At 39.8% G+C, this 23,615-nt stretch overlaps 1 protein-coding gene across 1 annotated transcript in view; it reads right to left on the bottom strand.

Moving 5' to 3' along the window:
• Window positions 1-23,615, bottom strand: part of spata5 (spermatogenesis associated 5) — a 113,449-nt gene that overhangs the window by 4,105 nt on the left and 85,729 nt on the right. The window contains exon 16 of the mRNA XM_046031268.1: window positions 21,166-21,330. Coding sequence (XP_045887224.1) covers window positions 21,166-21,330 — 165 coding nt within the window. The remainder of the gene's footprint in view (window positions 1-21,165; window positions 21,331-23,615) is intronic.

Below are 23,615 nucleotides of genomic sequence, written 5' to 3'. Positions count from 1 at the left end.
GGGGGGGGGGGGGGGGGGGGGGGGTGTTGAGGAGTGCTGACTTGTGGCAGGCCTGATAAATTATAGATCTCTCTCTTTTTTAAATTTTATTGCAATGCAGACCAGTATTCATTTCCTTCATAAATTATGTCAGCAATCACTTAAATATATGGAGAGGGCTAAGCTGATGCATTGCAGTGGCTGCTCTCCGGTGATGTGGGTGAGCTTAGAGTTCCTGGATGTGGCGCACAGCCAGTCGTAAAGGCAAAGCAAACGAGAAAAAAAAGTAATCATCAAGAGTCTCTCAGTTTGGAGACAGACTAAAACTTGCTGACTCAAGATGACCCAAAAGTCAGCCTGATAGTGAGTCAAAGAGAGAGGTTTTGATGACGAAGCAAAAACTGTTTGTACAGTAAGCTCTTCCATTGCAACTGGTTTAGATTTAACAGTAAGGCCTGTGACTAACTCCTAAATATTCACTGACTCATTGGTTTAAATTTATTTATTCAGCAGACGTTTGCTGGTGATACAAACATTCTCTGTGACACCGAGTTCATCGTAGAAGAGATCTTCACAGATCTACTCCTCCTTTACAAAACAAGACCCAATTATATTTAGTCTAATCAGGCTGGTAAAGGTCTTGGGTCAGTGTGTCAATATGTCAGAACCCTGAGTGGGTCCGAGTGGCATCTCTCTTAGCTTTGTTAACATGGTGTGTCATCAATGTGACAGGCTAAAAATTAGTTTTTTGAAGTGAGATGATGAGTGTGAACTGTGTTATTCAGGAAAAATGACATATATGTATGGCTGCTGTTTTTAATTGGTAACCCATCGGTGTGGGTGTTCTCTCTTTTTTTTGGGTCTGTTTGGATCTGCTGGAATTTGGATCAGGGCCAAATTTTTGGGATTCTCCTCCCAAAAAAACCCGAAAAGCATCAGTCATTTGTGAAAATGCCATAAATCAACATGTGTTTATGCTTAACAGACAAAGACCTCTGGTGGCACTGTGTATTCAGTCCAAACGCAAAGCAAGGGTTGGGCGTGGGGCAATTACATACAAAGTCAATGCAAATACGGGGAGCGATGCGATTTTCTGTCGGCGATGTGGAGGATGCGCTGCCGGTGACGCGAAGGCAAGACAGTTGCATGACGCAGTGTCATGATAGACTTTCAGCGTTGAGGCTGTCCGGATGTCACCGACAGCTTCAGAGTGTTGTTTGGAGTGGACCAGGCATCTTCACTCACGCTGTAACATTCCAGTCATCAGCATCACAATTTGTTTCAGAGAGTTTTATAATTTATGTAACACCCCAAGAAAAATAAGGGAGAAGGGAGAACAACAGAGGACAGATCAATTTCAAGGACAGGCATATATCATATGTAAAGAGTAGACAGATGTAGCAATAGTAGAAAAATAATATGGAGAAACAGAGTGACAAAAAAAAGTAAAGTATAATATAAGGTACATAAAGCATATTATTAGTTCAATCACCTCTTGTCCTGACCAGGAAAAGCATAAAGTGTTAAGTTTAAAGCTCCTTCCTACACCACTGCCACCAGCAGCAGAAATGTCCGAAATCCTTGTGTCAGTCATTCCACCTTAATAAAATGTCAGCAGAGCCTCTTAAACCGCAGAGCTTTTAAATGGGTCGCTGGAAAAGTGATAGATACTCAATTGGAGCTCCCACCACATCCTTGTTTCCACATATTCCTCTAATGACAAGTTTCCCCTAGTGGTTCTCATATCCCTCTGAAAACCAAGCCTCACATGCATGAACTTCCAAACACACACATATTCTTAAACAATAAAATGTAAGCTCATCTATAAGTCTAAGCAGTGTGAACTGCAGTGGTGAGTGGGAGGGGGTCAGACTACCATAATGACATGTTTTCCAAAGGTTGGCAGTCACATCTACCTCTGATGTCTGTTGGTTATTTCATACATACAGGAAAAGTCATTTAGATCTCTTTTTGATCTTCAAATGGGCTAAAGGTTTTGCTCTATGAAAAGAAAGGGAGCAAGAAAGACAGGCATAAAGTGGTCCTATGTAGAAGTCATTAAGAAAGTCTGGACCCAAAATGGAAGTTCAAAAATGTCCAAAAATACTATTTTAGGCAAGCTGAAATTCACTTCCATCAACACCTTCAGGTGGCAGACGTGCCAAGCGGAACAGTTTAGAGTACTGTAACAGTTAGTTCTAGCTCTTGACAGTAGAAACCACAGCAGTTTTCTCCCTTATTGTTAAGGTCTCCTGTTTGGGAACACTTCGGTTTCCAGTGAAATATAACAACGGACAAGTCGATAAGATGAAAGCAGTGGGCCGTCATTTCAACGAGTATGTTTCTGGCAACACGTCAAAGTTGCTAACTCACTAACGGTATCACACGAATGAGAACATCACTGCAACAAAGGGGAAAAAAACAAAAACGAGCACAGTGCAAATGTTTAAACTGACTTTAGACTTCGAAAAAGGGCAGGCCTTCAATCTGGGATTGATAATGCTTATAGACAGAATAAAAGAATAAGAAAAATGCTGCACTGTAATCCATATTATTAATTTTTTTATTATATTTTATTAGCTGTGGTATTGTTTTCAGAATATTTTATTTAGTGGAGATCTTGTTAGTAGTTTGAAGCAGTATTTTATTTCTTATTCTTTTATATTTTATATAATTTATTTATATGTAATTTGGAAGTTTGTTTAAAAAATTGTAAAGTAATATGGATGTTTACAAAAGTTCATAATAAACCAGCAGCAATTTAATGTTTGCATTTTTTCCCCCTTACTGTACCAAAAATAAACCGAGGTACATACCACACCGAGATTTTTGTGTACCGTTAAACCCCTAGTTGAAGCCACTAATATCAATGTGGAAATTATGATGCTTTTTCTGTGGTGGTGCTTGGTTTCTGTTATTTGTCTTGGTTTTGTAGTATTATTGAATATTTAGATATGTGGGTACCACTTTCGAAGATCTGCTTTTAAGTATTTGTGGATTGTGGGTTTTATTTTTATATATTTTTGTAATGGCAATAAGCCATTAATAAGAATATTTGTATTCCCAGGTTGTGAAAAAACCTTTTGACCACTTTCCTTGTGGAAAATAGTTGCAGGGTATCAGGACCAAAATTATTATTATAATTTACAACTGAAGACTTCCTGAGTTACGGTACTAGTACTTCATTAACAAAGTACTACTACCGTTTGTGACTCCTCCATCACTTGCTAATAATTCCTGATAGCTTATTAGAAAGGAAAACATGATTATTAATGGCTTTATAAACAGCTGAAGCTACACAGTTGATGGCTTAGTGGAAGGTTTTATGGCTGATTAGAAAGTGAGAAACTTATGGTTATTTTTTAGATTAACTGCAGACTTGAGTTAGCCAGGTCTACAGTTAATAATAAATAATTATTAATAACCTATTAATTAATAATAACCTATCGACATTAGAACAGGCATGCAGGGCACATTTTGCTCAGGGCTGCAGGCCCTCGCTTGCTTGCCATGCTTCCAGCCATTAGGGTGTCACAACATGAAACCCTGGATACAACAGCGGCCTTTATGCTCGATTGGTCACTGCACTGCACTTCTCTCTGTAGCCACAACTACACCCTAAATTATGCTGCTCGAATGCACAAAGGCTATAACATGTTGGATGTATATACTGTATGTAGAGTGATATATTACAGCACGTCCAGCACAGTATGTGAGGTCCTGTTGTCCTTGTAAGATAAGGCAACACGAAACTTTAAGGACCCCAGAGAGGAAATTAGGCCAATGTAGCAGAAAAATGGTAACAAGATACAGCAAAGAATAACAGAATATAAATAAGAACATAGCAAAGTTGGGGTTACATAAACACACCCAACACTTTTTAGCAACAGAACACTGCACAATGAGATATATGAGTGGAATAGAATGTTAGGCATCTCAACATTTTGAAGAAAAAATAGAAGAATACCAAAAAATAATGATACATATGGTCCATGGAAAAGGGAAAAAATCATACAACAAACAGAAACTCACGTATATTAGCATCCCACAAACGCAATGTAAACGTACACATAAACATAATCACATGCATACTGATGCAAAACTCCAAAAGCACACAGTGACACGCTTCAGTCTTTAAATGCATCCTACACAAGTCTAGATTTTTCCCTGGAGGAGGTGAGAAGTGGTGCGTGCCATGAGACAACCTGTTCAGCGCGACAAAAATAACCCCTTTTCGAGGGGTGGAGGGGTTAAAAAAAAAAACTTGCGACTGCTTGCAGCGCATACCAACGTTCTCAGGTCAAATCTGTCTGGTGTACTTTTTGCTTCCTACTTCAACAAAGGCGCTCAGTGAGTGTATCAGACCGCCTTAATGAATGGCTTGTTAGCTCGGCTACCGGCATGCACATCCACTAGACCCGGAGTGTGTATTTACTATCAATCCGCCTTGTGTCTACAGCTGGCTACATCCAGTACTCCCCTCACCCCCCTCCCTCACACACAAACGGCCACATTTACAGGAGCAAGCCCCGTCCCCCGAACACCTCCTCCCACAAAACCTCTCCTCCATCACTCCTGCACACATACTCATACAGTGCACCACCAATCACACACATTCTCAGCACGCTGCACTTGCTCACCTATAGTTAATAATGCACCCGACATGCATTTGCACACATGTGAACAAGCTCATACATAACACACTGCACCTACAAGACCACACAGTTAAGGTTTATGGACCAGTGCACTTTGTAGCATAGGCTACTATGCACCAAACAAAGTATCTACACAGCAATTTGTAAATACACATTCATGCACAGGTACAAATGTATGTATGCATAAACATAACCACAATCACAGACCGACGCGCAGTGATTTGTGCACACAGATGATACTGGTGGTGTTCTTATGCAAGTAGCATAAAAGTATTAACTCCCTCCGCTAAAATTGCCCCAACCACACCACAGTATCATTAAGGAAATTAAATAATATATATATCAAACAACGCAAGGGCAGAACCCAAACTTTCAGACACAAAAAAAGTTTCATCTTCCAAAAAGGCAAAGGAGGTGTCTGCAGAGAGGGTTAAAGAGAGGGAGGTGAGGTTAAGCATGGAGGGAGGAGAGTCACATGGGGAGGGAGGGGAGGGGGGTACGGAAACATGGCACATGATCATAAATAGCAGAGTGAAGTGTGTGTAAGCCACGCATGAACGTGCACATGCTTGTGCTCTCAGCAGAGGAATTTAGATTCCATAGAAACCTGATGATGAAAGTGTGTTTGTGTGGGCTTTACCTCACCATGATATGTTACAGCTGAGACAATAGAGACGAATGGAACATATTACACAAGTATTCCTCCTTTGTATGCTAGAGTAGAAACGTGTAGGCCTGAGAAAATGACCTGCAACTTCAATATTACTATACTGTGCTATAATATTCACCTCCTTAGGTTAGAAAGTTGGAAGATACTAATTGTAGAAAAGTCCGAGGATATTCTTCATTAATATCTAAACTGGGAGCACATGTGGCAGGCTACATTGCTTTGCATTTATGAATACTTACACTGACATACACTTTACATATTAGTATATTATAATATGGTGGTACATAGTACTTGTTATTTAGAACAGACAGTGGCACAAGTGTTATTTTTTCCTGCATTTATCTGAGATGGGATGGTCAGCCCCCTGCGTGGTAGTGTGTGTGTGTGTGTATGTGTGTGAATGAGTTGCAAATACATTGTAAAGTGCTTCGGATAAAAGTGCAATATAAAAGTAGTCATTAGTAAAAAACATTTAAGTACAAAAGATGCTACTGATAAAAAAAAACAGACAAACGTGCTGTATGCTCTCATTCACATATTACTCACGCTTTTTTGTAAATAAAAAACACATCTCTCACTCATCATCATAGTTAATAATGTCTATAAATAGAAGTGACCTAGACCAGTTCAGGCTGAATAAATAGGGTGAGACATTTTTCAGTTAGTTAGCCAAAATGTCTTTCAAAGTTGATGAATAGAATTTACAATGTACATCTTTTGTGCATATTTGGCCACTTTCTTTGCCATTAAACTAAATAACAATTATGCACAAAAAGGTGGTTCTTCGTCTCTATCCACTGAGGCTAAATTCAAACAATAACATATCTGGTATAAATACAGTACTGTGCAAAGTGTGGGAAAAAATTATAAAGTAAGCCACAAAACACAGGAATTAGCTGACCCAAGACAAGCAGAAAAAAGGACAACCCACAACGGAGATGATCTGTGTTCACAGTGAATACGTTACTTAAATAATAACCAGAGGTGGAAAGAGTACAAAAACATTCTACCTAAGTAAGAGTACGATTACTTTGATGAACTTTTTCTTCCAAGTAAAATTACCGGTATAAAAATAACTTATTTATAGCCAACATTCAAGGGCAGGAAGTTTTCTAAGCAGACTTTCAAAAACAACTGCCATATAACTGTTTAAGATTTTCATCTTTCGCAAAATGAACGCTTTTATCGGTGTGAATAGACTCCTACAAAACATGCTAGACCTAAATCCATGTGATAAATCTACATAGGCTACTACATAGGCCTACTTAACAAGATGCAGTAAGACTACAGCCAAGGAGTTCACTGAGGAGTCATGGTTAAAATCTGTAATTGTAAATGTAACTCTGATTGGCATGATATGTCAATCAACCGATTTTGACGCTATGCAGCTACGCCGTTATTGTGCATGAGACACCTGTAGTTACTGGTGGTAAAAGCACATGCCTTTTAATACTACAGTGCACAGAAGTCTGGGATAGCTAAAAAAACTATTGTCGGGCAGTTATTGGTATTTCCATAATTCTGTGAGCAGTCGTGATCTGACTTTATGCTGCACACAACATGAATCTGCGAACAGTGAAAGTGAAAGGAGTTGTTGATCTGGCTGAGAAGGTGGCGGTGTGCAGCCTGTCGCATGCAGCTCTTTATCTAACAGCTCACTGTGTCTGACTGTTGCTTACTGCAATATTTCAAACTGGTCTGCTGTCAGAAAACTGTTGAAAATGACAGTTATCTTTTTGTGTTGACGCATTTTTGATGAATGAGAGAGATTAGCGCTAATCTCACTTACAAACAGATTGCATTTCCTGTAACTACTTCAAAATAAAAGTCAACTTGTGTTTGGCCAGTTAAATGCTTTAATGTGAAGCTGCAGTAGTAGGAAATGTTCAGTTTGCATTAGCATTTTTTCACCACTTACACTGTGGTTGCGAGTTTTTGCTTGCACTTTTTTTTACTCAAGCTAAGTACAATACTTCAAACAAAACATACTTAAGCAAAAGTAAATTACAGATTTTAAAAAACTACTCAATTACAGTAACGTGAGTAATTGTAATAAAAATGTTAGGGATAATCTTTGTTTATGTTACGTCTTTCTGAAAAGAAGAAAACATATATATTATCGGCATATTGGATTTTAAAATCCTCAAATATCAAAGTTGGTATTTGTCTTAAAATCCCATATTGGTCAGACTCTAGTTGAGTAGCCTATTATCATCTCAGGCCCCTGCCCACCTTATGTTTTGGAAAGACCCATGTGGGCTAGCACCTGTGTTGGGGCTACTCAGTGTTAAGGTTGTCTCTGTGTGTGCCTGTGTGTGTGTGTCTTGGGGGGTAGCTGGGCCTCGCCTTTAAGAGCATATTTGTCCTCGCCCCTTAATCAGACGAATGAAAGCTTCACATTCTCCCTGGACTTGGGAAGGCAGGGATGGCATATTTACTAAACACACCCACACTGATGTGTGTGTGTGTGGGTGTGTGTGTGTGTGTGTGTGTGTATATGAAATGTGTGCGTATGGGAAAGTCAAGGTACGTAAAACTCCACCTGTGTGATGTGCTCCAATGTAATTTTCTTTTTCCTGAGTCATCTTTCATACATGCTAAGGTACAGAGCACCTTTATACATGCATTGGATGTTCACATGTATTAGTAATTCTAAGGTGCTCTGATTAATTGGCAACCAATTGTTACTGGTCGACATTTGTTCTAAATAGTTTGATCAGTGGTCTCTATAAAGGCTGATCACAACAGCTGATTAGATGATGCAATGTTGCAGTTAAATTGTTTGGCGACGATAGGCTACATCATTAAAAACAAGCCTCCTCCACATGCGGCTCACCTGCTGTTAACAGAATTGTGGCTGGAAAAATCCAAAAATGTGAATGAAATAAGAAATAACTTAGTAGAAATTGAAATATCGGCTCCAAACATCATGATTAGAGCACCCTTAAGTAATTCAAGTAGGAACAACATAAAACATAAAAGTCATTTTTCTGTATTTTTCTGTATGTCATACCTCTATGTTATCACTTTACCTTTTTTTTAACAGAGAAAACTGGTCACAAAAAGATCTGTGGATTAAATTGTTTACAGTATCAAATGGATTTTCAAGAATAACTGGGATACTGGGAAAAAGAAGGGATATCTTAAAACACAAAACCAAAACTATAGACATTAGGGTTGGGCGATGTCTACAAAATTTCCATTGGACGATGTGTATAATGAAACACCAGGATGGACGATGTCATCGGGTGCGCGGGCGCGCACATGCGTGTGGGGGGGCAGCAGTCATCTTATGTGTATGTGTTCTCGCACAGACTTCACTCCGTAAAAAAATTGGTAGACTATTAACTTACGTTACAAGTCACAGTGGATTTTTTACGGACCAGGTAAAGCAGCAGTTTACACACAGGGTGCAGATGTTGGTTTCAGTTGTTTGATAGGCTACGTCAATAATAAGCCAACGTGCGGCTCACCTTTTGCCGTGATAACGGACTGCGGGTGGAAATATACGGAAAAAGACAAGTTCTCAGTCTTTTAGGTGACTTTATGAAAACGCACTGCTGATGGAGAAAATGGAGAAAATGGAGAAGACGGGGGGAGGGGGGAGAGGCGGGGCAAGCCAGGCTGTTTACCTGAGGTGTAGGCAGAGATGGGGACTCGAGTTTGAGACTCGGACTCGAGTCTGACTTAAGTCGCACACACAGGGACTTGACAGACTCGACTTGAGACTCGTCCTCAAAAGACTTGAGGCTCGACTCGGACTCGAGGTGCGGGACTTGTGAACAATGTTTGTTTTTAGGAAACGTCTGATCTCCCTCCGTTACCTATAACCTGCCTACGGAAAAGGTAGTGTCAGCTGTACGCGGCCGCACGTGAGAGAGGACAACAAACAGCGGCAGCTGCTGTGCCATTCATCATAAACTTTGGCTTTAAAACTTCATACAACTGGAACCAATCAAAGAAGTGCTGAACGCAAAATAGGTTAGTAACCTTAGGTTAATAAACATGTTTAGCTCAGCATTGGCCATCTAACGTTAGCTTGCTTCTTGCTTTAGCTACGACCTACAAGAGGTTAACTCCGACTGTTATGAAAAGATGAATGAGCGTTTATTTACTTGCCAAACTTGTGGTGGTCGATTAACGTAATTATTTACGCCCCACTGGCTGCCATCATGTTAATTATTACCGTTGGCTGTAAACAGGTTCATTGTTAATCATGTAACGTTGCAGTTTTATTTAGTTAACATTAGGCCTACACTGGTTTGAGAGTCTGGTTGTGTGGTGACTTACAGTAGTTAATAAGCTGTCATTGCACTGCACATTACATGGTTGTGCTCTGTGAAAAACAGGCTACAGGTTCATTGTTGATCATGTAACCTTACAGTTTTATTTAGTTAATGTTACACTGGTTTGAGGGTCTGGTGGTGTGTTGACTTTCAGGAGTTTAAGCAGTTGTTGATTGATTCGTTATAACCAACGAGACTTGACTTGGACTCTAGCTCAAAGGCTTGAGACTTGACTTGGACTCTTGCTCAGAGACTTGAGACTTGACTTGGACTCTTGCTCAGAGATTTGAGACTTGACTTGGACTCTTGCTCAGAGACTTGAGACTTGACTTGGACTCTTGCTCAGAGACTTGAGCATCTCTGGGTGTCGGTGTGTGTGAGTGTGTCAGAGTGTGGAGAAGAGAATTCCAAGGCAAGTGCAAAGCATACTTAAAAACAATAAGAAGAATGTTCGTGGTCATTAAAACCTGATTGGCTCGCCGATGGACGATGGCAGCGTCTATCGGCCCAACCCAATTAGACATGGCTGGACACATTAAGTAGGGAACTGGGATAAAATGTTTTTTGTAACTTCGGCAAACTGACTCTTTAACTCCTAGCGATCTGTTACTACAGTAACTGTCAGACCAAACCACAATCAGCTTGCCACCATCTAAAATGTATAAAAACTGGTGTGAGATTCAATGGCCAAAACTGGGAGACAGAAAACACTTAACTCAGGATAACCTGCACCAGCAGTGAAATCCAGATACACCCTAAGTTTGTTTAATGTCTAACACTTGAATTGAATGCCCATCGATATACACCCCAACACATGTAAACAGACTGTGATCTGTAAAATCAGTGTACACAACATTATTAAAACTGTGTCGATGGTGTGTCCTCTTGGCTCTGCTGTAGTTTTATTAGCTACTTTCAGGTTATTCTACCTTCCTCTCTATCTCCCTCTGCATTTTGGCAGCCACTTTTATCTCTTACTACCTTTTCCCCGTACTCCCTTTGTCCTTTCCTACCTTTCTACTCTTTCTTTCTTGTTCCATTTGTTTCTTTTTTGGCTTTTGCTACCCACATTCTGTCTTCCTGCCTGGCCAAAGGAAACAGTACGACTAGTACGCTTGAGGGCTCATATTTCCGAGGAAAGATTCAATTTGTGCTCACCATGTACTTGCACATAAACCACAGTGAAGGCTTTATATATAAAATGTAAAATTAGGGCCGATTGGAGCCATTTCCCTCTTAGCTATTGCTGGCCTTTTCAAAGCCACAGCAGCCTGCTGGCTGAAACGTTGAAGGAAATGTTTTCTTTTTTCAACCTTTACTTAACCTGCAGTGTCGACTAAGAACAACATATTCACAATGACAAGAGGCAAAAGGCTTGTTGGAGAGGAAGTGAGGTGAGGTGTTTGACAGTCACACAGAGTTACAGAGGTGTGAAAGGCTTTTTCCTTACAGCCTTTGTTGAGCTATTGACTGTGTTTTCCATGTCGACTATGTTTTTCTGAGTGGCTGCGTGACCGCTTCTGTGGTCAGCCGCATAGAAAATAAAATACACACACACACACAAACCATATTTTGGAAAATCACTGCCAACTTCAGATCTCATCAGACACGCATTCCACCAAGGCTGACATGTTTATTTAATGGTGATTACAGATCGTTTTTTTTCTTAGAGAGCTCGGGTTGATGGTGTATATCAGCTTCGTACGTTCTGTAATGTCACTGTTATTCAAACAGCAACACGTTTTGTTGATGCATTTTTTGCGCTTATGTCCTTGGTGAAACAATCTTTGCAACAACAAATACTGGGTCATAAATCAGACAGACAACACACAGAGCCAGAGGAGGAACAGCCACAACCACAACAGGTGTTAAGAGGAAACCATTTGTCTTCCTATGAGGGCGGTTTAGCTCTGTGTGTGTGTATGTGTCATAACACTAGGCCTTATTTGTGATCAAACTCCTTTTATGGCTTTTAATCGTTGCAAACAAGCTTCTGCAAATCCAGCGTGTCTGCTCAGGCTTCTATTTTAAAATGTGGGGTTTAACAAAAAACATATTCATTATTCCAAAACTACTTTTATGTCCTTTAACTGATCCAAACTTCACCTTCTTCAAATTACAACTTAACACATTGACTTTGTTGACAAGGAGCTGCAAAGGTGATCAGTAATCTAGGAAAGTCGAATATTAAGCATCACAGGCGGCACATTGACGTCAAGACAGACTGTTGATCTGCCTGATTTGTACGTCCTGCATTGGAACAGCCTTGCTTCTGCCAGTGTGAAAAGAAAAAAAAATACAGAGTTGAGAAAACAATTGCGCCAGTGAGTTTGAATGGCTGTCAGCCAAGCGTCTCAGACACCTGGGCTTGAACCAAACAGTTCTCCCCCTGTTGGAGGGAAAAGACCCACCGCTATGGAGGTTGCGGTCGGTCAAAGGCATCTGTGACTGAACATGAAGATATTCTGATACGGCTGAATGCTGCAGCTTGAAGTTTTATTAAAATACCTTAACAACCAACCCCCTCTTCAAGGGGGAAGGATGTTACGACACTGTGAGATCTTGAGGGAGGGCGGGCTGTGGGGTTGGCACTGCCTGTCAGTTGTAATCACCTCTACGTGTTCTGCATCCAAACAGCAACTGCTAGTTCTGTTCTTCCTGTTCATGCAGGGAAATCCTGATTTTTTTTGTCAACAACTTGTCAACATCTACTAAGAGCTCATTGCTGTGGTGTTTTTGCACTTCACCTCCTGGAGGTCACATGCCAATCACACAGCACTGGGAGGTCTGTGACACCCTCTGTTAATGAAGTTTGAGTTGAGTAGTGCACTCAGTGACTGTCATTACTCGTTTCCGGTTCATTCCAAATCAAGCAGTACTGAAAAAAACACATCAATCCTGTGCATCTGAGGATTTTTCCAGAGGAAGAAGAACCAACATCTTTACAAAAACAAGCAGAAAAGCTTTTTTAACTGTGTATGTGTGTGTTCAACCATCGGCAAAAGAGAGCAGCAAAACAAATGAATGAAAACATCAGATGATTATTTGGTGCTGATTCTTTTTTTAAACGTGATTTCCCCAAATGAGTAGCGAGTGATGTGTCCTGAAATGATAAATTTGCTGCCACTAATATCATTTCCGGTCAACAGGTAAACGACATTTTCCTATTTGTATTCAGTGAGTTGGAAAGGTTAAAAGGCTTCCTATTGATTTTAATTTGTTTGGAGCCATAACAATCGCTAAAAAGGGCACATTCCCAAAGGTTTTTGAATACTGAAAGGCTTACTGCAGGATCAGTACTTTCCTATTTTCTTTTTTACTGGATTCAGATAAAGCTCCAATTTACACAAACTCTTTATGTACCCAAAGACCATGTAAAGTTGGATTTATAATGATTGTAAAACACATAATGTGCAACTGACCTGCATAAGAATTGGGATTAAGCATGAGTAAATATGTACATGTGCTCACTTGCAATATCTTAATTAAATCAAATATTTAGTCGACTAAATGAGTGTAAGTGTGTTCAAGTGTTATCTCATATTTTTAAAGAAACTGAAAACAGTCTCAACCTTATAGCAATAATCCTCAGTTCTGATTTAAATCTCTTTATATTAAAATTTTAAAGCGCTGTATTAGCTTTTCAGCAGGGCTACAAACAAGGCCTGGAACTAACTCTGCATGTGACAGGGTGCAATAAATCCTCCAGGCCTTTTCCTGTCAGGGCTTGATCATAAAAAGAAAAAAAGAGAGAAGTGAAGTAGCATCACACCTTCCCTCAGGAGCAAGTTAAGCCCTTCTTCTTCTCGGAGACAACACTACGATTACAGTATCAAATGTTGCTTCTGTTTAGGAAAGTGATGGCAGAGGGTGGGCAGGAGAGCAGAGGGTGTGAGTTAAAGGTGTGTGTGTGTGTGTGTGTGCGTGTTGTGGGTGGAGGGTTTAGTGGGAGGGTAAAGGTTGGGAAACCAGATGTAGCTCCGGGCAGGTAAGAAGACAGGTGATTTTAACAAGCTTCTAGCTCAGAGCTGACAGCAACTCCGTCCTCCTGCGTGACCCCCTCACTTACAACACCTTTTGACCCTACCTTCCTCTCCTCTTCAATAAGTCTGAAATCCCAAGAATGTAAGTACAGTCAAAGCTTCAGATAGTCAGACTGCCAAGACTGAGGACTGAAACATGCTCAATTACATTTACATTACATTTATTCATTTAGCTGACGCTTTTTTCCAAAGCGACTTACAATTGCTATACATGTCAGAGGTTGCACACCTCTGGAGCAAGGAGAGGTTAAGTGTCTTGCTCAGGGACACAATGGTGGATGGGTCACAGTGCGGGATTGAACCCGGGTCTCTCACACCAAAGGCAGGCATCTTAATGCTGCTCAATGCACCCATTCGTCCATCATCTCTACGTGCAATCCGCAAACACTCGAGTAATCACCCTCTCTTTTAGTGTTCATAGTGGGGGATTCAAAGCACTGTAAAAATAAACAAACAACAACAACAACAACAACAAAAAACATTAACAATTGTAACAAATTCTCTGAGAGATTTGAGGCGGCCTAATGGTTGAAGAAGTGAGCTTATAACTGGGTGACCAGTTTGATCCCTGGACCAACAGGATAAAGCTGGGCGGGGAAGCAGGTGAGTTTCACCTCAAGCTTTTGCTTCAATTGTTCTCATGTCAGTGTCCAACAGATAAGACTGTGGTTGTACTGGGCAACATCCAGGTGTGACTGTGAGAGTATGGAGCTCTTATCAACTCTATCCTTAATTAAACCTAAAAACCTAACTTTTGATTTTATTTATTTGACAATTATCTGAAATATACAATGTCTATTTCAACTATGCAATATAATGAACAAACAAACAATATAATGCAATAAAATCAAACATCATTATAAACAAATTCTTCAAAATTACCACAGACAGCAAACACCTCTCTGAACAGACTTAACAATGTAAGGTTCACAAAGATGGTGTTTGTTGCAGGGCTACTATATTGGATAACATCACATTGTAGGTGCTCCAATTATTTGTCGTGTTATATGGGATGGTTTCATCCTCTGCACACTTCATATATTTTCAGTAGCACAGTGCCACATGAACTTCTATTTAATTGTAAAAATGACACACCTGATCAGATTAATCATCAACAATGAGAAAAATACAGTAGCCTTTAGGTTGGCATTACAACAGATTCTTTGAATAATAAAATTATAATTGGCAGAGTGGCGGGTTTGCGATCAAAAGGAAGCATTTGGATTCAGCCTCAGCACTGTTTGAAGACTGTCCAGCCTAACGTGTCAAGTGTTCATTAGTGTTCACTGCCGCCAAAATACAACGTCACCTGCAATTTGTCATCAATGTCATGTGACTAGGTGCAGGCTATAAGGCAATGAGGTTGGTTAAAACTTACTAACAGAACACACCAAAGAAGAATTTAGTATATTGCTAAAGTATTTGTTAATAGGGACCAATAAAGCATGCTGAATCTGAACTTAGCCAGCTGTTTATAAGGAAGTGAGGCTGCAGCAGGGGAAGACCCAAACCAAATCACTGTTAAAGTTCCATGTATGATATGAAAATTGAAACTGGACTCTGCTGTTGATTTACGAGGGTCCCCCTTCGCCCAGCTCACTCCCTGGCAGCATGGAGCTTGACGCACGGCTGACCAATGCGCGACTGCTGTGGTTCACCCAGCTGCCTACTACATTACCAGTTAGCATGCCAAGGCAAATATAATGACTCAGTGCTCACACACAGATATGGAGAGGACCAGCTACTCTCAATGTTCATACCAAGGCAATACTAGCAGCAGAAGACCACACCGGGTGCCACTCCTGTCAGCTAAGAAATGAAAACTGAGGCTACACTTCGCACAGGCTCACCAAAGTTGGACTATAGAAGATTGGAAAAACGTTGCCTGGTCTGATGAGTCTCAATTTCAGCTGCGTCATTCAGATGGTAGGGTCAGAATTTGTCGTAATAACATGAAAGCATGGATCCATCCTGCCTTGCAATGCCAAATGTGGGGGAGAATATGATGGGGGAGAGATAACGGCGGCCGTGAGTGTGTAAGTCTATGTGTTTGCGTATGTAAGAGAGAGAGAGAGAGAAAGAGAAACAGCGCTTTGTTACTTTATTGTCATAGTGTAAGCTAACTAAAAGAGTAAGTTATAATTACCAAAAGTTTGTTTTCAACTTTGTTACAGCTAGGCTAGTAGACCCAAGTGCAGGACTAAGAAAGGCAAGGAGTTAGATAAAAAAGGAATATTCATTGCAGGGTTGAAGGGATCAGATACTGAGCCGGGAATGAGCGAGGTAGAGTGCGAAGACTAGATGCTGCAGAACCGGGTTGGTGGCTGCATTGCAGAGCAGGGGGGAACCATAGCTGAGAGTCCAGAGTGTGAGCAGCTGAGCTGAGCAGGTCCAGTGCAGAATATTTTAGCTGGACAGGGTCCAGGGAGAGCAGACAGGACAGGATGAGCACCATTTCCAGTGGCGAAACTTAACTCTAAACTCTGCAATAACCCAGTAACTCTGTCTCTAATCAGCCACCTGTTTACTGGTTACTACTTATTATATTTTCATCATTCTCTATTTCAGAGCTGTTCATACTGTTAATACTGTCATATTGTATATACTGTATACCAAATCCTCCTTCCTCTAGTACATAACACCTGCACATAATACTCATTTATTCCAGCATCCTTTGTACTATGCTCCAATAATAATAATAATTCATTCACAATAATTCACTTCTGCATCCTTTGCACTCTGCTCATTGCACTATTGTCTCAATCTGTCTATATTGTTTTTGTTTATAGTGTGTATACGGTATATGTGTTCACAATACTGTAGCCTGTGTTTAATTTTATTATTGTGTAATTGTATGAGTAAACACATCGTGAGCAATGTACAATCCAGAGTCAAATTCCTCGTATGTGTACACATACATGGCAAATAAAGCTGATTCTCATTCTGATTCTGAGGAAAGTCTCCAAACGTTTCCAACACCTTGTTGAAAGTATGCCACGAAGAATTAAGGTGGTTCTGAAGGCAAAAGCGGGTCCAACCCGGTACTAGCAAGATGTACCAAATAAAGTGGCCAGGGAAGGTATATTCTACCAGTAAGTTTTATTTGTCAAACATGCACTCAACACAGAACAAGTTTGGGAATATCAACAGATCATCAGAAATGCTGTATATTGTATTTTGAGTTACAGGAAAAAAGATAAGAGATATGAAAATAACATCTTCGTTTAAGTGATATTCAGTATTTTCATATTGTATATTTTAACAGCCATGTTATTGTTTTGGTCTTGGATATAGTACAGCATACAGTACATGTGCATCTATATACTGTAGATAGGCCTATTGTTTTCAGTTTATATTATTCAAAATGGCATCTTTTTATATTTGACTAATGGCTGAGAATCTGACTAAAACGTCAATAATACAAACATCTGAGTGAAAACTGGATTTTAAAAACATTATTTAGAATGCAAACACTTTTCATTTTAACTTTTACTATTATTCTTTATTCAGAGAAACTCACTTAATTAGCGGCTGATTTGTCTGATTTCTTCTCACTCTCTAACACAAGAAACATTTTCTGAGTGGTAAACATTGTAAGAGGCTCTCATTTACTGTAAACTGCAGTGATCAGTGGCTTCCTGCAGCAGGAAACACAAACACTTTTGGATTTGTGGGGGGATAACATCCAGTTGAAAAAAAGCAATCTGCTCCTTTTCAGGAACAATTGGTTAAAAAAAGAAAAATAATGAGCTTCTCAACTCAAACACTGTTTAATACTTAAATATATTACAGTGGCATGGTGCAAATGCAAGTGCCTTACTGTTAAAACTTCAAACCTCCTGTCTGAAGAGCAAGTATATGAACAACCAGTCAAGATGTGACTTATCAACAGTCAGTGTGTTTGGACATTTACTTGATTTGTTGCATTTGTCCCATGGTGCTCTTTTCCTGTAAACACAGCATTATCTTTAGTACTGTAATGCTCTGTTATCTGTATCCTGTTTTCTCTCAAACTTCCCCTTAGTGATCAGGGGAGTTTAAAGTTTCATCTAATCTATTTTCATCTATAGCGTTGGTATGTAAAATATAATACGTATACAGGTGAGACCAAGATGGGTTTTTTTCCACCTATGAACTGTTATAAGCTTGACTGTGGCATGTCTTTGAATTTTTGTGCGGTTTCAAGAACACAGTGGCAAGTGACTGCAAACCTCCATTCCACAGATGAGACACTATACCAGAAACCCCGATGTCAAACACAACACCTGATAGTGGGGGATTGGTTTCTTACTGCATACCTCCACCAGGTGTATGCCTGCTTTAGGCTGCTTTTTGGGTGGGGGCTGCCGACTCAGGAATCAAGGAGAGAGCATGTAATTTCAGGATATGAGGAGGCCCTACAGATAACCTCAGACTGTGCTCCAGAAGATCACAATGTCTAAAGAAAAGATGGAAACACCTCCATGTCATGATGAGACTAGATTTTTTTAGCTTGCTGAAGTAAAGGTTGGAGTGTACACATGCATGTGTGTTTATAAATGTTAAAGCACTTAAAAACCTGGTTTTGTCTAATCGGTTACTTATCTAATAAATGCAATAATTGTTAAGTACATAAAATATAAAAAGAAACTGTGAAACATGCTCATTAATAGGGCTGCACAATTTGGAGAAAAAGTCATATTGCGATTATTGAGAACATTATTGCGATTCAATTATAAGTCTACTTACTTAATTATCAAGGAATGCATGAAAAACAGACATTTTTAAATGTGTATTTCTCAACTTAAACAATATTCATAACAATGACTTGTAAAACAGAACAAGGGGAGTGTGTTGCTCTACAGAGGAGGCAGCTAGAAGCAGCAAATATTGGCACACTGGCATCCTGGCACTGGCATCTGTCTAACCACCAGAGTCTTTATCCACAACCTGGAGGAGGAACTGTACATGAGTGTATTAAATAAATAGTTAAATGTTTAGTTAATAGTATACTATTAGCATAACAATAATATATTAAATACTAAATTCATTACAATTTCATATAATAGTAGGATATACTTTTTTACCACTAGTTGAATATTAAATCCAGTTACAGCCGTTTTATTTCTGTGGGTTGTTTTTATTCATTAACTCCTTATTCAAGCGTTACATTGGTCTCTAATGTGTTAATGCTTAGTACTAACTTGTCAATAATCATATTGTTCAACATTTAATGATTTGCTGTAGCACGTCAAACTTTTTTAATGTCCCGCCCATCCAGGCTGTGATTTGTTGGTTGACGAAAAGTAAAACTGACAAGCACGTCGGCTCTGTGAAAAGTTGAACATGTTGAACAACAAAAGGCACCGACACAACGTTAAATGGCCAGCGGGCAAACACAAACCTTCCTTATCTTCTCCCAGTTTTCTTCTGTCTCGCTTCCGCTGCCGACGACACGTCTCTGTCTCTGTCACAAAGCGACCGGAGCACCGGCATTTCTCTTGCTGCTTCGTTGACCAGTCTATGTTTTGAACAATTAGCGGCATGTCTTGTTTTGTCAAATAAAATATATATTCCATTTATATTCTTGCCTCTATGTGTCAGTATCTCTAATAACTGAGCACAACTGATCTGAGCTGAAATCAGCTGAGATGATGAGGTGCATCATTATTAATGAAGGCAAAATTATATACTTGACCAAGACTGTTGCTGCCAATGTTTATGTTCTCTCTCTATTTGGGTCTGTTTAGGTTAAGTACATTTTAGATCTAGTTTAATTATCTAGGGTCTATTTGGATGAGGTCTCACTATCATTGGGTCTCTTTTTTAAGGTTAATTTATGTATGTCTGGTTCAGGTATAGTTCGCATGAGTCTGTTTTGGAATGGGTCCAGACAAAAAAAAAACTATAGACAAAGATAAAATAAATAAATCTCTGAAGTGAAAATAACCAACATGGCTCTAACTTTGGTGGATAATGTGTTGATATAGGATAGGATAGGATATAATATTCTTTCAAGATCATAAAACTTGCCTCCAGAAACAACTAATTTAAGATTCTTCGGTACACAGCGGTACTCACAAACATGTCACACAGAAAGCATGACTGGGACAATGAAATCTTTTCATGGCCTTCCAAGGCACGCTAGTGTCTGAATCTTTTAAAAATGGTTGTTTTCTGAGCCTGTCAGAAGACCAGCATAACAATTCTATCATGTCAATGACCCTTGAAGTCTAAATATACAGCTGGAATTTACATTCAAGAGAAAAGACTGTACATCTTATAGGAATGGGTTTTTTTTCTGTTGAATGGTGTATAAACTGTATAAGACCAACATGATTTCCCTGACAAAGAATAAGACAGAGATAGAGAGAACCAGACTCAGCACAAACCTTTAAATTTTGTATCACAATGCAGTAAATAATAAACACTAGGCTAAAATCTTCTACACCACTTAAGTTGCTATATGAGTTTATTTGGCCAAAAGGTGATGTACTGTTAAAATTGTGCACTTTTCTTACAGTTTCTTAGTTATTTGTGTCTTGCAGGACTGTAGCAGTTTCTCTGCTCAAGACAATGTGAATCACGCGGCTGACAAATGCAGAGAGACAAATCTCACAAAAGAGTGTTTGTACAATTACTCCCAGTCTACTGTGAGATCACGTGGGTGCTCTGTGACACGGCACAGGCATCATAGAAAAGCACAGTAACATCTCACAACAAGGCAGGCCATGCCCACAATTTCTTATTTGGGGGTCAGCAATAGTCAAAAGGTAAAGATGTAGGCTTGTGACAGAAGAGTTGACAGTTTGAGTCCTTGACTCAAGCACCATTTGCATTGGATTATTAAACTTGATGTTTCGTAAGAAGTCAAAACTAATATCAGCCTCAGCTGATATGAAACAAATCTGAAAAGTTGACTGCATGATTGTCAAAGTAATATATTAAAATCTGGTGAGAGAAAACTAGATGGCTTTGATTATTTTAACAATCAGACCAAATCTTTAAACTGTACAAAACAAAAACAACAATGCTAAAATATTTTTGTTAAAGGCACAGATTAGATTTTAAATCGAGTTTAATTTGAGACAGACCGCTGAACAATCACTAAGAAAAATGACACTTGACTGATGGCAATTCTTATGTTTACTTTATAAGTTGTGTTTACTAGTTTATTGGTTTGTAGTTGCCTGATAATTGATTTTGAGAGTTTCAAGAATTATTTTGCTTATCCCAGTGCAAAAGGAAAATGTTGACACTGAATGCTAATGTGTAGGTGATGACAGAATAGGCAGAGCTATTGATTGTCGATTTCAAATAGCTAAAGTGAGTGGAAATTTAATGTTGAATCAAGATCTTAACTCTCCAACAGTCTGTATATTATTTAAAAAAAAGTCAACTTCATAAATCTGTTCATGCTTACTATCTGTCATTTTAGGGAAACAGGAGTTTTGGCCTCACGTATTTTCTGCAGTCACTACTGGATCTGTGTTATGTTACTTGTCTTTTTCTGTTGCACTCATTATAAATGAATTAAAGAAAATGTAACTCACCTCTGCTCCAGAATACTTATTGGTCCGAGTCACCAGGTCATCAAGAGACACATTTTGAGCCACAGGCATGTTGCGGAACTGGAGGGAAAATATCTCAAGTCGGGTTGGAGCATCTGGAAGAGGCACATAGACGATTCTATCAAGGCGACCTGGACGCATCAGAGCCTGTGGGATGAAAAAAAACTCTGTGAAGTTAAGGCTTTCACATCAATAGTGAGCGTCAGTGAAACCTCCTTTAGCTTGCTGAGGGTAACACAAGTTAAATTTAACTGAAATCTAATTATTTTATTCAAACCGGCATATCTTTTGTACATGATCACTTTGGAATAACACTATGCCTTGCTTATTACGGTTGAGATCTAGGGCTTCCTCTATGGTTGCACTGATTGTACGCCTCTTTAAAAACAGGCCCAAATGCCTAAATGCAAACTGTGAAATGCAAGTTTTCCACTTCTAGCAGTCAGCGTGGAGACAATGTTGACGTTATCTGATATACCCTCCACTTCCTACAGATCACATCTCTGTGACCCCAAAACAGTCCTTGACTACCCAAAGCCGCCGCTGTCTCGCTTGTCAGACGTCATTAAGTGGCAGGCGCCTCGAAAACACAGACAGGCAGACGGACAGACAAATATGCCCTGTCTCCTTTCACTTTCCTCAGCCAGGCCATGACAAGCTGTGGTATGGTATCATATTGTTTGGTTTGGGTTGTGTATCCATTTGACCAGCCAGCTTGCAGAGGATTTGAAAATTATAAAATACATTTCTCTCTCCATGAATTAGCATTTAATTGTAGAAATGGAATGAAGAATCAACAGAAAAACAAACATCAACTGGAACTGACAGTTTTATTGTTGTTCTTCTCTCAAGACTCTGAGAGACCTGGTTGTAAAGACAGTGGAGTTCCTGGCTTTGGGCCAGACAGGCCACTAAACTCTGGCCAGCAGAGACAAGGCAGGAGACACACACAGACGCAAGCCATGCAGGAGGTCATGTTAGGGGTGATCAGTGAAGGTTGGAGGGACCGAACCAGCAACCTTTGAACTCTTGTTAAAATAGTCATCACAGTGCTATTCCTGCTTCTCTGCATGCACCACATTGTGCATCTCCCAAGCCTGACAGCCTCCTTGTTTCTTTTACATACAAGTTTGCGTGACGAGTAAAGCAGGACAACCTGCACAGATTTCTTTCAGAAAAGAGTGGCATTAACCCAAGCACCAAAGTAATTCTGAAATGATAATTTTGATCATTTCAGTTCAATTTAAGTTACTTATCAAGTAAAACACCTGCTGGTTCCAGCTTTTCAAATGTGAAGATTTTACCATATACATAACATCAATATCAAGTAGTAACTTTGAACTTTAACTTTAAAGCCAACATGGGCAAGAAGTCTTGCCTTAAAAAACGGAAATTTCAACATCCACAATTCCATGACAACTGGGCTAACTCTCTCAAAGATTATATGATATAATCAAAGCTCCAGAACAGCTACTAACTGGACATTAAGATGAGATATTTTGACACCTGCGGTTTCCATGGTTGAATATTAACTTTGATCCTCAAGAATAATGTAACACATTGCGAGTTGCAGCCCTATACTGAAGGTACTATGATGGGAACCATCAAATGATCCATCCGCTTACAAAGTGTGCCGGATGCAATGTTAGAAGTTTTGTTTTATGGTTTTCTTTATTTCCCCTCTGGATAACCTATTCTTGTTTACTGGGGCGATGAACAGTTTTCCTGCTTTTTATCTGTTGCTTTTTTGTGTTCCTGTGTATGTCTATGGAACATGAGATGATGGAAACTGGAGACAAGCATTAGTAGCTACCCTTAGGTAACCACAACAGAGCCATAGCTGACAAAGGAGCAATGGATCACAAGAGGAAATGTTCTTGTTTTTCGGGTCTCTGGATTCTTCCACTCATATGCGAAGAGGGTCTGGCTGTGGGTGACGAACCATCGGCATAAAACGGATAAGCGAGAAATAACGTCACTGGGATTCAAAGCGGGGAAAGGGTGGCTGTTGGGGAGACCTGCTAAGAGATGGATGGATAGCAAGTTCGAGGACTACAGCATTAAATTAAAGTCATAAGGGCATGAGACTTGGAACGTGATAAGATGCATCTGGCAAAACAACACACGTGAGAGTTAGTTTGATGTCATGATTCTTCCCACACGTTAGTGTTTGTATGTGTGCAGGAGGCGAGACGAGTGCAGTGGGGATTGCAGTCTGTGGTTGTTTGTCACAGCAGGTTGAGCCAGTCTCGGCAGTGCGTATTGCACTATGCAGAGGACGTGCCAGGGACAGTTCCTGAGTTGCTCTCCGTGGAAGTATCTGGTGGCTGCATTCCAACACAAACCTGCTGACCCCTGTCTAAATAACTCACACAGAAAGACATTCCCATGCACACTGACAAACAAATGTATTTACATGCGCATGCACATAA

The sequence above is a fragment of the Micropterus dolomieu genome, linkage group LG19 (assembly GCF_021292245.1).
Source record: "Micropterus dolomieu isolate WLL.071019.BEF.003 ecotype Adirondacks linkage group LG19, ASM2129224v1, whole genome shotgun sequence".
NCBI classification, from domain to species: Eukaryota; Metazoa; Chordata; class Actinopteri; order Centrarchiformes; family Centrarchidae; genus Micropterus; species Micropterus dolomieu.
This window is presented reverse-complemented; position numbering and strand designations above follow the sequence as displayed.